This window comes from Mastigoproctus giganteus, chromosome 1, assembly GCF_048544385.1.
Source record: "Mastigoproctus giganteus isolate SK-2022 chromosome 1, ASM4854438v1, whole genome shotgun sequence".
NCBI classification, from domain to species: Eukaryota; Metazoa; Arthropoda; class Arachnida; order Uropygi; family Thelyphonidae; genus Mastigoproctus; species Mastigoproctus giganteus.
Genome location: NC_143575.1, coordinates 27,090,272 through 27,108,076, shown reverse-complemented (window position 1 = coordinate 27,108,076; position 17,805 = coordinate 27,090,272). Strand labels below are relative to the sequence as shown.

Below are 17,805 nucleotides of genomic sequence, written 5' to 3'. Positions count from 1 at the left end.
CCAGTGGAACTTGTATTGGAAAAAACTAATAGTTCCGATACTATAGCAAATTATCTGGATCTTCATATAGAAATATTCCATAATAATAATATAGACGTAAACATATATAATAAAAGAGATGCATTTAATTTTAACGTAGTCAGCGTTACAAATTGGAAATCTAATATATCAAAATCAGTGCATGCTAATATAATTTTATCGCAATATCTAAGGATTGCTTATATCTGCAATAGTAATAAAAATTGTTCAGCGGGCTTAACAGCGTTGTACGGCAGGTTGATCAATAATAATTTCCCTATCGCTTATCTGAAATATCATTTCAGGAAAGCGATAAACATAATTAATTTCAAAAATTTGTTTTCTTATTAACCTATTGTTTTAATATAATTTTCAATATAATCATTATATTTAGTGCCATGTATATATGTAAATAGGATACACTTTGCATTCTTGGTGTCTTACGGGGTAGAAAACTTGTACCCACCGGCTTGCAAATTACAGTGTATCATTTTTTTTTTTTTTTTTTTTTTTTTTTAATATATAGTTAATATATAGTTAAATTCATTTAAATTTACTTAAGTTCACGCTGAGATAACATGCAAATTCAGCTCAGGGTCCTACTATAGGAACGGGTTTGCGATCCCGGGCATACCCGAGCCACAACTTATATCTTGTAATGTCTTTAAACTGTCCTACACTCTTTATTTTTATTTCTCCGAAATTATTAGGGCAATCCGAGGATGTAGCAGAAACTATTTCTTATCTATACCACTATTTTTCGCCTTTGTGGAGTTCAGGTTCTATTATTCCTACTCCTTTAGTTTTTCTTCTTACTATCTGCATGTTTCTCTATGCGTTAATTTAATTATTTATTTTTACCATATCCATCACATAGGGTGCACCACATATTATTTTGATGATTATTACATTATGTCCTAGATACGGTCAATATGTAGTACGTATTATATATTTAATCTTATTTTAATCATTAAATTACGTTCTCTGTCGGGTCAACGATGATTAATATATGCTTACATTTATATTTTACTTATATTTCTTAACTTTTATTATCATCTTTCGATTTATTTATATTCGATTTACATTCGGCCTATACTGGTTTATATTTGGTTTAGATTTAAATTACTTAGCATATATTGATCATCACAGAAACAGAGAACCTCTTGTCGTTTTTTGCCTTCATTCTGGGTGGTTGGCCCCAGTTGAAGTCATCTAGATTGTCGGTAAAAAGGGATATTTTTTTTTTTGCGTTTTCTTAGGTCCCTGATGGTATTATTATTGGATTGATTTGCTTATTCTAATGGTTCTTTATATTATCCTTAATATATATATATAAGAACTATAGGGATAAGTATAAATATGAAAGCATAATATTCAGATCAGATTAATGCCATCAATAGTTGATTGTACATTACATCAGTCTGTAATCTAGTTATTATAGTAAACGCAATAAGTACTATACAGCAGCTGAACGTGTATAAGAACACTTCAATATACAGCTAACAGTAAACCATTACTGCCAAAAATAACTTATAAGGACTACTAAAGCCGATGCTGGCCCACAAGGCCGAACCCTGGAATAATACATATAATTATTATTAATAAAATATAATGGAAATATACTGAAAAAATTAATAAAAAATAATGGAATTGAAAATTATAGTTGCTCTTCTCTCTTTTTATTTTATTTTATTTTTCTTGTTTCCTTTTATATATATTTGTTTCAATGGTACCTGTCGGGCTAAATGTCATCTTGCCTGTTTGCCACTAAATTATATCATAATCAAGTTTAAGTTTGGTCACATTTAAACAGGCAGATGGCAAACAGAAACAGATAGCTCTGTTAATTGTTGGTGGGATATATTGAGAGGGTTAGCCGTTAAAAAAGTTTCTTTCAATGTATTTCTACACCAATAGTTAACTACATAATCACCATTGTAATGTATTATATACCTTTTATATTTTATTAATAATAATTATATGTATTATTCCAGGGTTTGGCCTTGTGGGCCACCATCGGCTTTAGTAGTCCTTATAAGTTATTTTTGGCAGTAATGGTTTACTTAGCTGTATATTGAAGTGTTCATATACACGTTCAGCTGCTGTATAGTATTTATTGCGTTTACTATAATAACTATATATATATATATATATATAAATTTATTTTTTTATATGAGTAATATGGAAATTTATATGATGGTAAAGGTAAAGTACAGCCATTATCAACCCACTGCAGGATGGAAGCCTCCTCAACAATTCATGCTGAGGGAAATATCTTCAATATTTTACAACATATTTTATATATACATATATATAAAATATGTTGTGTTAAATATATATATATATGAAATATGTTCAATATTAAGCAACATATTTTATATATACATATATATATATATATATATCTGACAATTAAAATAAATATGATATTTAAAATAAAAACATCAGCCAGTAGTACGGCAATAATGCAGAGCGAAACAAAACGCAAAATAATAAAATAAACAAACAGGGAAGGGAAAATAGAGATAATAGGACAAAAAGGTAGTCGATAATCCCCTATATAATTTAGTCAATTAAATCATTAAACCCAATTAATAAAAAATGTAAATTTAAAATAATGCCAATTATAAATAATTTAGCGGTACCCCCCTTGAAGGTACCAGTTCCAAAAAACGTGAAATATCACCAAAAAAGGTTAAAGAAACTACCAAAAAACTAAAATATCAAAATAATAGACTGACCATCATGCCCCATATCGACAGAGGACCACGAGGCCAATAATGGTCATGGAATCGCTGCATTTCAATCATCATACAAATGCAAAGGCAGAAATATCGAAGAACCAAACCACTACTCCATTCTCCGATAGATAAACCAATGCAGAGGATTTGCATGGCGGTGGTCCTTATGCAGCGAAAAATAAACTATAGAACATTCCTTCCTTTCTATTATATAAGCTGGTTAAGCTTGCATTATGTCAGTGGTGTGGCTCTGATCAAGAGTGTTGTCTGTTCTATAGTTTATTTTTCGCTGCATAAGGACCACCGCCATGCAAATCCTCTGCATTGGTTTATCTATCGGAGAATGGAGTAGTGGTTTGGTTCTTCGATATTTCTGCCTTTGCGATGATTTGTATGACGATTGAAATGCAGCGATTCCATGACCATTATTGGCCTCCTGGTCCTCTGTCGATATGGGGCATGATGGTCAGTCTATTATTTTGATATTTTAGTTTTTTGGTAGTTTCTTTAACCTTTTTTGGTGATATTTCACGTTTTTTGGAACTGGTACCTTCAAGGGGGGTACCGCTAAATTATTTATAATTGGCATTATTTTAAATTTACATTTTTTATTAATTGGGTTTAATGATTTAATTGACTAAATTATATAGGGGATTATCGACTACCTTTTTGTCCTATTATCTCTATTTTCCCTTCCCTGTTTGTTTATTTTATTATTTTGCGTTTTGTTTCGCTCTGCATTATTGCCGTACTACTGGCTGATGTTTTTATTTTAAATATCATATTTATTTTAATTGTCAGATATAATTAGGCATCATGTGGAGGATGTGCATTTGCTGCCTCTAATGATAGCTACATAGCCATATTTATTTATTTTTATTACTTTTGCCTAACTTTTATCGCACATAATATATATATATATATATATATATAAAATATAAAATTGGCCTTATAGCAGGACATAAGGCCAATAACTTATAAAGGCTAAGATAGCCTGTGTAGATCAACAATGCCATACCCTGGAAATAAACATATAATTAGTAATAATATATAATTATATAATACAATAATGATTATGTAGCTTTCATATATAGATACCGTATTTCCCCATGTATAAGACGCACCTTTTTTCGAAAAATTTGGGGTCTAAAAACTGGGTGCATCTTATACAATGGTTGTAGATTTTTTTACTTGCATTTCCCGCTTTTTTGCGCTTGTTGTCTTTGCGCTCATTGTTTCGCACTTGTTACCAGTATATTAGGTTACGTTTTGCCATGTTCTGCCCAGAAATGGCTCAGAAAAGATTTTCGTACAGTGCTGAATTCAAGTTAAAAGTGATCCAGTTTGCAAAAGTGAATGGAAATCGTGCTGCTGAATGTAAGTTTGGTCCTCCAACTGAGAAAACAATCCGAGACTGGCTACTGGAAGAAGAAACCCTACTGAAAACACCACGGCAGAAGAAGGCCATGAGAGGCAAGTCAGCAAAATGGCCTGATTTAGAGAGGGAATTGAAGATATAGATTGAAGAGCAAATGGCAATTGGAATTCCAGTGTCCACAAAGATGGTTCAGCATGAGGCAAGAAGAATTGCTGATGAAAAAGAAGTTACTGATTTCAAAGGAAGACACAATTAGTGCCTTAGGTTCATGAGTCGGAATGGACTAAGCATGCGTACACGCACCAGACTTGCCCAAAAGATGCCTGAAAGCTATGAGCAGAAGGTCCTTGAATTACATTGTTTTGTCATTCGATGTCGGAAGACATCAGTTTGAGTTGGGACAGATTGCAAATATGGACACAGTCCCCCTTCAATTTGATGTCACAAGTAACAGAACTGTTGATAAGAAGGGGGTGAAAACTGTAACTGTGAAGACAAGTGGACATGAAAAGAGCCATTATACAGTTGTTCTAGCTTATTGTGCCGACGGAACCAAGCTGCCTCCTATGCTGATTTTCAAACGCAAAACAATGCCAAAAGAAGACATTCCTCGAGGATTGTCCACATTCATGACAAGGGTTGGATGGATCAGGATGGGATGAAGATCTGGTTTGAGAAAGTTTGGAGCAGGAGACCAGGTGGGCTCTTACGCAAACCTGCCCTATTGGTGTTTGATCAGTTCAGGGCACACAACAAAAAACACAAAGAAGATTGCTGCAGAGCAAAAAACAAAACTTGCCGTCATACCTAGAGGCTTGACGTCCCAGCTCCAACCACTTGATTTCAGCATTAACAAACCCTTCAAAGCTGCCATGAGAGACGAATGGAACCAATGGATGAAGTCTTCTGGGAACAATTTGACACCAGCAGGAAGAGTGAAGAAACCAACTATAGGAGAAGTTTGTACCTGGGTGAAAAGATCCTGGGATAATATCAAGATTGAGATCATTGTCAAGTCATTTAAGAAGTGTGGCATTTCAAATGTCATTGATGGAACTGAGGACAAGGCAATATATGAAGACAGTGATTTGTCATCAGACACGGATGAGGACAAGCTAATGGATGGGAGTTTTGACAGTGATGAGGAGTTGTATGAATTTTATGATGAATAAAACTTGAGTTCAATAACTTTATGTAATACATTTTTTTTCAAATTTCGGGCTGCAAAATTAAGGTGGGTCTTATACATGGGAGCATCTTATACATGGAGAAATACGGTACATTGAAAGGAACTTTTTCTAGGGCTAACCCCTTTCAATATTGAATGGCTATAATTTACTATAATATGACTATAAATTGAATGACTATAATTTAATTGAATGAATATAATTACAGACTGATGTAATGTTAAATCTACTATTGATGGTATTAATCTGATCTGATATAACTTTCACTTTTATCCCAATTTTAAATACATATATATATAGTAATAAATATGAGTTACACGACAGTCAGAAGCCAAAATAGCCAAAATATGAACAAAAGAAATAATTTAAAAATGATGACCTGTAAAATAAAATAGATAACATGAAAATAAAGGTAATAGTAGCTGGCACCAGATAAGGGTGGGCAAATTTGGATATGGTTCAAAAAGGGGAAATAAAGAAAAAATGCAATTAAATCTGATGTCAGCAAAGGTAAGAGTTGATACATGATCAGGTATGTCATCAGAGGACTACACCCTAACCATGTATCAAAAGACCGCATTTCTATACTTGCCCAAAACTGAGTAAAAAAAGAAAATTTTGAAAATAAAGCACATAAGATCAAAAAGCAGTATATCTCTCACAAAGTATGGACAAGGTAGTCTCTACGCAATGTTCATAAAGAAAGTTACAGTAAAATTAACTAGACACAAAATTAATATATATATATATATATATATGAGTAATAATTATTTTAAAAATATATATTGCAATGTGATTAAAAATATTTCCTAAAGCAATTAATACAGTGAGAATCATCTTGGGATTTAAAATAAAAAGATAAAAAAAGATATACAATTATAGAAGAATCAATATTCAGTAACTACAGTATAGATTCCTCCAGAATTAAGGTTCAGTCACAATCCAGTTAAAATTTTCCTATGTACTCTGTTGGGAAAATTCACCTGAATACACCATAACAATAAAAATAAAAAACAATAATTTAATAAATAATTACCAAAAACATTAAAAAACTGGTTAGAGAGTTACAGCTACTCTGTTACAAACTTATTACAAACTTGAATGACTATAGACATAATGACATTACAACTAAATGACAAAGTAAAATGTGCTGAATTTTGGTGAATAACTGAAATTTGCTGAATATCAGAATCACCTGCACAATGATGAGAATTTGCCAAGTGCAAAACGTCTTCTGATGAGGCATTAGAATATGGGATTCTGAAAATCTGTTTGCAACCAAAGGAGGTGAGAAAGCCATTTCTATAGTAAGCATATGATGTGGCATGTGCTTACTAGAGGAATCAAAGCATATTTTTATCACTAATCAGTCTTCTTTACTAAAACCACCAAGAAATATGGCAACTATCTGGAGATATTACAGCATTTTATAGTCTATATATGATGTGAGACTTTCCAACAGTGGAATGTGGAAATGTATGAATTTTTTTTCCCTCCACCCAGTTTACTAAGCAATAAACTGGGCAGGATAGGCCAATTCCATGATCCCCATGTTGGTAACAACACATGGCACTGCATGATCCTAAGGAATTTTCCTTAGGATTACACAAAAGATGGGTGTATTGTAAACTAAAAAAATGTGGTTGGTGTACAATGAGAGATACTCTCCTCAAAAACTGTTATACTATTTTTTTTGTGCTGCCAATAAAACTTTAACAGCTGCACAATATGGTGCATTAAATCACTTAACTGCAATTTTTTAAAACCGTTTTTTATTTAGATGTGACATTGTAAAAGGATATAAATACTCTTAAATATGGGTGAAGAGTTGGGAATTCTGTTATTTTAGCAAGTAACAATGCAATAAAAAAATATACAGGGTGTTTCAGTTAAACGTTTCAGAACTTCTAAGAGGGGTAGGGTACATCCTGACAACTCGAAATCATATAGCAATGTGGGGTCGGAAATGCTTTCCTGAAGCGGTGTTGTACACAGAAGCACCATAAAAAGAAAAGAGACCGTAAGTGAGAAATCGTTTTAATAATACATGAAAAGAAGCAAAAGGTACATGGATTAAAGTAAGTGTTCGAAGTTTCTTCAACCTCGTATTGCTTTCGCACAGTGGTACCTTGGAAAATGTGCTACAAATCCCCTTTTTCCTGCTGAAGTGTTGTTTTCCGATGAGGCATCCTTCACAAGGGAAGGAATTTTCAACACGCATAACGACCATATCTGGGCGGTCGAGAACCCGCATGCAATACGACGTCGTGCAGCACAGATTCGATTTTCGGTCAATGTATGGGCCGGTATTATGGGAGATCACCTCATCGGACCTTACCTGTTACCGTGTCGTCTAACCGGACCTATCTACTTGATCTTTCTGCAGCAAGTATTGCCACAACTTTTGAGAGATGAACAGATTTCTGCATCGACGCAACAGACAATGTGGTTCCAACACGATGGAGCCCCTGCCCATTATAGCGGAGATGTTCGTAACTACCTGGATGTCACATTTGGTCAACAGTGGATCGGACGTGGTGGTCCCGTGCGTTGGCCTGCTCGGTCACCCGACCTATCATGTCTTGATTTTTATTTCTGGGGTCATATGAAATCGCTAGTTTATGACACCCCTGTTGACAATGCTGAGGAGCTGGTTGCAAGAATCGCAGTAGCTGCCGAAGAAATTCGAAATTCGCCTGGAGTATTCCAGAATGTTCGGATGTCCATGCGTCGGAGATGTGAGGCGTGCATTGTAGCCCGTGGAAGAAACTTCGAACACTTACTTTAATCCATGTACCTTTTGCTTCTTTTCATGTATTATTAAAACGATTTCTCACTTATGGTCTCTTTTCTTTATGGTGCTTCTGTGTACAACACCGCTTCAGGAAAGCATTTCCGACCCCACATTGCTATATGATTTCGAGTTGTCAGGATGTACCCTACCCCTCTTAGAAGTTCTGAAACGTTTAACTGAAACACCCTGTATAAGTACTTCCATAACCTAATTATTTAAATGATAACAAATGTTATTTAAATTAAAAAAAGAGTTTAACATATCTCTATTAATATATACCTTTCCTCCTCTCTCAATGGCATCATGAACCTTCATGAGAAAATCTCTTTCACGACACCGTTTTGAGTCCCTAATTGTGGTGGCATAAGTAGATTCTGTAATTAGGAGATCAGGTCGGCATTTATCAATCCATGCTGCACCAAGGTGTCTGTCTGGAGTCATATTGTAATCACCCTAGTTTAAAATACACAGATATATAAATCATGCAGTGGTGTCACTTAAAATATATTTTCAAGTTTAAACTAGTAATTTTAAATACAAATTTTAAAACGGCAAAAAATTCAACAAAATTTTGATGTTGCATTTCCACCTATTTTTTTAAAAGAAGATGCTCCTGATTACAGGTAACAATAAGCAAAACATCTGCAAAAACCAGGAAGAAAACCAGATTTTTAAAAAATCCAGGCGGTTTCTTAAAGTCCACATTGCACTAGAAATTAAATTTCACCAACAAAACAAATTTTATATAATACAAATCTACAGTATGTTTCCAAACATTAGCTTACCTAAGATTCTTCTATCTGTGGTTTTTCTGTACAGATTGTCTGTTAAATATCGACTGATTATGACTGCTTCAAGAAAGATGCTGTTGCAGACTCTACCCCTTTAAGAAACATTGAGTCAAAGTTTTGTTTATAACAGTAGCACTGCTGTTTAGACTTGGCTGTTGAGAGTATTTCCAAAGCCAGGTGTCAAAAGAAAAACTGAGTTTTTCTTTTTGCACCCAGCTGAATATTCACTCATACTCAACACTGCTATGAGGAATTGTTAAAATGCCAGCATGGTTTGGGATAACTTGTTATATTTCAAGCTTCCTTGTACACTTGTCAGTTCCCCAACCAAGGACCACTCTACCATTCTTTTTCCCCAACCAAGGAACATTCTTCCATAATAACATCTGATAAGTTCTCACACTGAAATGAGCAAAACTGATAATTAGCAGATGTTTATTATGCTACAAGAGTATTTCTGTCTGTTTTTTTAAGTCGTATATTTGGTGAAATGATGGATTAGGACTGATGGGTTTTCTCAGAAATCATGAGTGATAAGTTTAGTCATTCGCTTCCGTGAACCCAATTTTCCGTGACATATTCTGTTCTCTTCATTTCATATCATGTTTAATTTAGCTCCAGATTCGGTAAGAATAATATCGGCACGAAACTGTGCGATTTATTATTTATCTCAGTTTTTTTTTTTTTTTTTTTACAGTAAAATGTTAACGAAAAGAAACAGCACTGAAATGGGCAGAAAATCAGGAAGAATGCGATATAATCAAATTAATATTATTAGGGAACTTGAGAGATTTATGAGCAAAAAAATAAGTCACAACAAATGAAACAAAAAACGATTGAACATTGTTTTGAAAAATTACTTTAAATTTTTCCCACATAAAATTTGCAGTAAAATACCTATCTGAATATACATACATGTAAATGTGTGAATTTTTATGTAATAACTTATTATTTTTTTAATTAAATAAATTTGTTTTTTTCACGTTATTTAGTCTTTTTATTTTACCTTAATACATTATAACAGAATTTATTTAATTTTACCTTACATTAGATTATCCGGGAAATTTTACTATCTGGAAGAGGTCTGCATTAATTAGTCCAGATAACTGATGCTCTACTGTATTGCAAAAATGTTTTATTATAAATTATTTATAACTAAAGTAGCAAAAGACTCTGCTAATCACTACTTTCTTAATTTTTAGAAAAATATTAATGACCATGCCTCATCTGAAAAATGAATTTAGCATTAGTAGAGGCATACAATGCAAAAAAAAAGCAAGCTTATGCGGCATCAGTCAAAAAAAAAAAAAATCTCCCATTTCACCCCTCCATTCATTCCAAATGCCTGTCCAGCTCAGCCTTAAATTTATTTTGGCTATCAACTTCCACAACAAAAGATGGAAGTCAATCAACTACCCACTAGCTAAAGGCAAATTTCCACACATCTATTCTACAACAGTCTTTCCTCAATTTGAATCTATGTCCCCTCAGGTTCTTAATCTGAGCAAGAGGAAGAAATCCTATCAGCATTCAGCTTGCTCAACCTATTCAAGGCCTTATACACTCCAATCAGATCACCTTGCACGTGCCTAATCTCTAGGCACAGCAATTTGCAAAACTTAAGCCTTTCTTGGTAAGAGCACCCCCTTTGTTCCCCTCGCCAATCTTGTTGCCCTTCTTTGTACTCATTCTAGCAACTCTACATCCTTCCTAATATGAGGCCTCCAGACCTGTACACAGTACTCAAGGTGTGGCCCGACCATTGCCTTGTACAACAGGATAATCACCTCATTGTCCCTGCTAGCAAAATTCCTATATATCATTGACAAGACTCCATGATCTGCCCTGGCAGCCCATCTGCATTGCTCAGCGAACTTCATATCTGATGCACAATTACCCCCCAGGTCTTTTTTACTTTCCACTTCCCTGAGTGTAGTACCACACAGTTGATACGTTTCTCTTGGGTTATTGCTACCCATATGCAGTACTTTGAACTTCGGTTGCCATTTCTCAGCCCATTTGCCTAACTTATCTAGATCCAACTGGAGTACCATACTGTCTTTACTGTCGTTAACAACCCTGCCAAACTTTGTATCATCTGCAAACTTGGACATTAAGCCTGATATACCCTCATCAATATCATGGATGAACACACAAAACAACAATGGGCCCAACACTGAACCCTGGGGAACTCCACTAATAACATTCGTCCACGAAGAGCAGCGTCCACTGATTACCACACACTGTCGTCTCCCACTCAACCATCCCTTTATCCATTGTAGCAACTTACCCTTAATGCCATACCTCTCCAATTTGTACAGCAGTCTTCCATGTGCAACAGTATCAAAAGCTTTCCTGAAATCCAAGTATATGATATTAAAATTTTTTTTGACATTCAGTTCCTTTGTGACCACATCATAGTATCCAATCAAATTGGTCAGACAAGACCTCCCTTTAACAAATCCATGCTGTGTCTTAACTATTACTGCAGTCTTGTCTACATCATCCTGAAATGCTTCTTTAACCAGTGGCTCCATTATTTTCCTTGGAACACAAGTTAAACTAACAGGTCTATAGTTACTTATGTCAACTTTTGAACCCCCTTTGTGAATTGGTGATGGTGATACATTTCACACCTCCAGTCCATGGGACCTCCCCTGAGTCCAAGGAAGCTCTCATAATTATGGCTAAGGGTTTGCTTAGTACCCTCACTGCCTCTTTCAATATAACTGGATAAATTCTGTCCACCCCAGGTGCCTTTTTTTATGTTTAACTTCAACAATTTCTCCTCCACTTTGCTCTCAGTTATTACAAAATCACTTCGCTCCCTGTTAGAGTTTGATAAACTTCTGGCATTCCCCTCCTTGAATAACTTGAATTTAAAGAAGAATTCAGTAATTTTGGCTTCAAAGAAACAAAAGTGAAAGACAAAGCAAGACCACTGTGTCTTCAGTGCCATAAAATTCTTTCGAATGAAGCTTTGAAAGCTTCAAAACTTATGACAAATCATCCTCAGCTCAAAAACATGTTGGTTGAATTTTGGCAAAAGAACTCAGGTCTTAACTGCCAGGTGTTGGAGAACAGAGATTATATCCATTGTGCTACCCATGAAGGCTTGGCAAAAGATGCCAAAAAGTGTTAATAGCATGGCAACACCTGATGCACCCTGTAATGCTGGTGTTTCTTTAAAAAAAATAAGAGAGGCATCCTTTGAAGCCTGGCATCCTTAGGCAGCCTGGGTTATTGCTAGGTCTAAGAAATCAATGTACTGGAAAAGTTTTAGTGAAACCAGCAATCATAACTATGATTTGCTTAGATGTTGCAAAGACTCTGGACCTATTTCCTTTGTCAGATAATACAATCAAAATAAAAATTAACATCATATCCAAGGACATTTTGAGCAGATTCCAAAAAATCAAGACTACTGGAAATTTTGCATTACAAATTGATGACTCTGTGGATATTACAGACTTTCCTCACCTCATGGTTTTAAAGACAAGAGGAATTCTTATTTTGTCACAAAATGACAACAACAACAGAAGATACTTTTTTAGCTGACAACAAACTTTTTAACAAAGCATGGCCTGTCATGGTTGAATTTGTCTTTGTGTACTGATGCCAACTGAGCCTTTGAAAATGCATCAAGGATAAAAATCCATATGTTATCATACTTCAATGCTTTCTGAGAAAATCCCACTACTCAGAAAATGCAACCTCATCTTTATACTGCCCTCCAGGAAGTCATAAAAGTCATAAACTTCATCAAGTGAAAAGCCCTGAATTCCAGAATTTTTAGAGAACTGTGCAAAGAAATGACTTCCCGGTATAAAGATCTACTGTGCTGTATGGAGGTCCAGCTGTCTCATGGAAAATTTCTTGAGTGAGTTATTAAGCTGAGAACAGACACAAAAATATTTTTGCAAGAAAAAAAACCATGAATTAGCTGAGACCTTTAAGAACTCCATATGGTTGGCCCTGCTCATATATTTGGCAGATATACACTGAGTGATCACTGAATTATGACCACCCTTATGAAAACTGAATGCGACCCATTGACCACGTGAAGTACGTTAATTGACCTCGTAGCATAGATAAGGTGTCAGTGGTTCAGTAGGTAGTAAAATTCCAAGCATAATGGGTAAAAGGAAGGATTTATTGAACTTTGATAAAGGACAGATTGTGGGAGCTCGACGAGCTGGTGCCTCGATTTCCCAAACGGCTGAACTGGTGGGGTGTTCGAGAGCCGCCGTAGTTAAAGTGTACCAGGACGGGCATCAAAATGGTCAAACAACGACCCGGCGGCAAAACTGCAAAGATCAGCGAAAGGTTGATGTTAGAGGTGAGCGCCAGGTGTGATGACTCATACAGGCAAACAGACGAGCTTGTTGAAGAGCCGACTACCCAATACAACATGGGCCAACCCGGAACAATAGCCATGACCATACGTCGCACGCATGGGCTATACCAGCAGAAGACCCCTATGGCATCCTCTCCTAACCAAGGTTCATCGGCGTAAAAGACTCGCCTGGTACAAAGAGCATACAAGTTGGACGTTAGAAGACTGGAGGAAGGTGTGCTGGTCGGATGAGTCACGTTATTTACTCCACACCATTGATGATCGTGTATGGATTTGGCATCAACAACATGAGGCTCTCGATCCACCATGCATGGTACCAAAAGTGCAGGCCAGTGGAGGCAGTTGTATGGTATGGGACATGTTTCACTGGCAGGAACTTGGACCCCTGGTGCATGTGGAACAACGTATCGGTGGTCTCCGCTATCGTAAACTGCTTGCTGACTGTGTACACCCCGCTTTGTTACATTTTTTCCCAAATGGCGATGGTGTCTTCCAAGATGACAATGCGCTGAGCCATTGGGCACTTGTGTGCAGGAATGGTTTGAGAAACACAGTCCTGATTTCCAGCATATCGATTGGCCTCCAACCCCTCCAATATCGATCCCGGATCCACCATGATTGGTTTCCAAACTCCCCAATATCGATCCCAGATCCACCATGCATGGTACCGAAAGTGCAGGCCAGTGGAGGCAGTTGTATGGTGTGGGGCATGTTTCACTGGCAGGAACTTGGACTGCTGGTGCATGTGGAACAATGTATCGGTGGTCTCCGCTATGCTATCGTCAACTGCTTGCTGACTGTGTACACTCCGCTATGTTACACTTTTTCCCAAATGGCGATGCGATGGTGTCTTCCAAGATGACAATGCACTGAGCCATCGGGCACTTGTGTGCAGGAATGGTTTGAGAAACACAGTCCTGATTTCCAGCATATCAATTGGCCTCCAAACCCTCCAATATCGATCCCGGATCCACCATACATGGTACCAAAAGTGCAGGCCAGTGGAGGCAGTTGTATGGTGTGGGGCATGTTTCACTGGCAGGAACTTGGACCCCTGATGCATGTGGAACAACATATCGGTGGTCTCCCCTATCATCAACTGCTTGCTGACTGTGTACACCCTGCTATGTCACACTTTTTCCCAATTGGCGATGGTGTCTTCCAAGATGACAATGCGCTGAGCTATCAGGCACTTGTGTGCAGGAATGGTCTGAGGAACACAGTCCTGATTTCCAAAATATTGCCTTTTGCAACATGCACTGCAGCCAGCCGCTGTGGGAGGGACTCGATAAGTCTGCGGAAGGTTGCTACAGGTATCTGTGACCATGCAGACTGCAGTGCACCCGGGAGTTCCTGTAGGTTCCTTGGTGGAGGATCCATCCGTCTGTGTCGATCAAGGTGGTCCTATAGATTTTCAAATGGGTCAAGATCCGAGGAATTCAGTGGCCAAGGGAGTAGCTTGAAGTCTTCATCATGCTCCTCAAACCACTCATGGACAATTCTGGTGATATGGCATGGCACACTGCCTTGCTGATAGATACCATCGCCCCCAGGGAAAACGGTCAACATGTACGGGTGTACCTGATCGGCGACGATCGATAGGTAATAGGTAATTTGTATTCAGGGTGCCCTCCAGATGTATCAATGGACACAAGCCATGCCATGAAAGCATTCCCTAGACTATAACACCACCCCCACCAACCTGCCTTCTGCCAACAATTGTATCCGGGTGTCTGTTGTCAGAGGTTTCACGCCTAATGCACCACTGTCCATCCACTCGGTGGAGCAGAAACCGTGACTCATCAGAGAAGGCCAGCGGTTGCCACTCGGCCGGGGTCAAGTGTCGGTATTGCTGTGCAAACTGACGGCACTGTTTGCGATGAATGGCCGTAAGCACGGGTGCTGTCACCAAATGTCTGCTCCAGAGCCCAATGTGCAACAGGGTTAGCTGCATTGTCATGTTGGAGACCTTTCTGGTGGCCCCACAGTTCATTTAGACGGCCAGTTCAGCAAGAGTAGTGCGCCGATCAGTCCTGACCAACCGTTTCAGCCGACGTTCACCTCTAGGATCAATGGGGTGTGGGGCTCCAAAATTGACACATCGGGTCATCAAAACTGTCCCATTCATCCAGTCTTGATACACTTTCACCACTGTAGCATGTGAGCATTTCATAAATTCCACTGTTTCGGAAATGCTGGCACCCGTGGCCCAATAGCCAATGATCATGCCTTTTTCCAGGTCTGATAGGTCGCATGCTTTGCCAATGACAGAGTCTGTTACTGTGTTCACAGATGCTGAACATCAAGCCTTATATGCTTGCGGTATGTGAACTTGACACGCGCGCTGTATGATTCTCTAGGCATGTGTGATATCTGCATTGGGGGATGATCATAATATTGTGACTGGACTCTGTAGATAGGATAAGAGTAAAAAAACAAATCCCTACAAGATAAAAATATATGAGTACAAGAGGCAATTTACTTCCCACCATTATCCCAATAAAAATCTTTCCCTAGAGCATTTTCATTTTAGATGTCAATTAGCTAGATGAAAACCATGGTCAAAAGAGTTTCCTGTCATCATCTTCTCCTCACATAGAGAATAACTTACTACTATATAAATCCAATTTTCTAATTGGATTTATTGTATCATATAAAATTAAAGTAAGAGAGTTAACTAAAATTGATGTAAATATTTCAAACTGAAACAATGATAAAGCAGTTTTATAAACAACATTTATGTAAACCCTTAATTATTATTATTATCATCAGTTTATTCAACAAACACCCCTGTACAGAAATTTTCTAGGAAGGTGGTGCATACATACATCCAAATACACTTATTAGAGTGTAACACAGGATTAAATATCAGCAAATACATAAGATATATAAACATAGAGGAAGAATTACTTACATACAGAAATCATGTAATGTAAATAAGATAGAGGAAAATCATATGGCACAAATTTTACTTACTGTATATACTACAGATTGAGAACCCACTTTGATATAAAACATAGCAGCACCTAAAACATGTCCAGCATAATAAGCTTTAATTTCTAATTCATCATCAACCTAAAAAACAATAAAGAATATATGAGAGAAAAAATACTGATTTTCTGAATTCTAAAAATTCACAATTCTGAACTATAAAAATTACAGATATAAAAATTATGCAGGTTGTTCTTCCTAAATAATGTGTACACACTTTAATTACTTATTTCCTTAACATTAAAAGCATACATACAAGAGTCCACTGGTGTGAAATGTACCTTGACCACAAAGGATGCAAAGAAAAACAGCAAAGAGTTCTTTACTTATGTAAACTCTAGAAGGAAAGGAATGAATCAGATTGGACCACTTAACATAGATGGACTGACTATTGATGATCATGCTCAGGTAGCTGATAAACTGAATGAGTATTTTGCATCTACATTCACACATGAGGAGTTATTCAATGAGAAATGCCAGAAGTTTATCAAACTCTAACAGGGAGCTAAGTGATTTTGTAATAACTGAGAGCAAAGTGGAGGAGAAATTGTTGAAGTTAAACATAAGGAAAGCACCTGGGGTGGACAATATCTATTCAGTTATATAATTCCTTGGACTCAGGGGAGGTCCGCATGTACTGGAAGTGTGTAAATGTATCACCAATTCACAAAGGGGGTTCATCAAAAGGTAACACAAGAAACTATAGATCTGTTTGTTTAACTTGTGTTCCGGGGAAAATAATGGGAGCCACTGGTTAAAGAAGCATTGCAGGATCATCTAGACAAGACTGCAGTAATAGTTAAGAGACAGCATGGATTTGTTAGAGGGAGGTCTCATCTGACCAATTTGATTGGATACTATGATGTGGTCACAAAGGAACTGAATGTCAAAAATAATTTTGATATCATATACTTGGAATTCAAGAAAGCTTTTGATACTGTTGCACACGGAAGACTGCTGTACACATTGGAGAGGTATGGCATTAAGTTGCTACAATGGATAAAGGGATGGTTGAATGGGAGACGACAGAGAGTGGTAATCAGTGGATAAAGGGATGGTTGAATGGGAGACGACAGAGAGTGGTAATCAGTGGATAAAGGGATGGTTCAGTGGGAGACGACAGAGAGTGGTAATCAATGGACACTGCTCTTTGTGGACAAGCGTTATTAGTGGAGTTCCCCAGAGTTCAGTGCTGGCCCATTGTTGTTTTGTGTATTCATCAATGATATTGATGAAGGTATATCAGGATTAACGGCATCCATAGCCGAGTGGTCAGAAGCAGGAGTGCAGTAGCACATGTTCTTTGAATAGACCGGGGTTCAAGCCTCTGACTGCTAAATGCAGCTGCCAACCTGCACTGGACCAGCGTGGCAGATTATGGCCCATTTCCCTCAGCATGAATTGTTGAGGAAGCTTCCATCCTGCAGTGGGTTGATAATGGCTGCACTTTACCCTTTTTTTTTTTTTTTTTTTTTTTTTTAACCAGGATTAATGTCCAAATTTGCAGATGATACAAAAGTTGACAGGGTTGTTAACAACAGTAAAGAC

The 17,805-nt window shown here is 37.1% G+C and overlaps 1 protein-coding gene across 1 annotated transcript in view; it reads right to left on the bottom strand.

The window, feature by feature from the left end:
* The window catches only part of IntS11 (integrator complex subunit 11), a 171,534-nt gene that overhangs the window by 90,518 nt on the left and 63,211 nt on the right, over positions 1-17,805 (bottom strand). Inside the window, exons 7-8 of the mRNA XM_090379336.1 lie at positions 16,243-16,341; positions 8,398-8,571 (exon numbers count right to left, since the gene is read on the bottom strand). Coding sequence (XP_090235462.1) covers positions 8,398-8,571; positions 16,243-16,341 — 273 coding nt within the window. The remainder of the gene's footprint in view (positions 1-8,397; positions 8,572-16,242; positions 16,342-17,805) is intronic.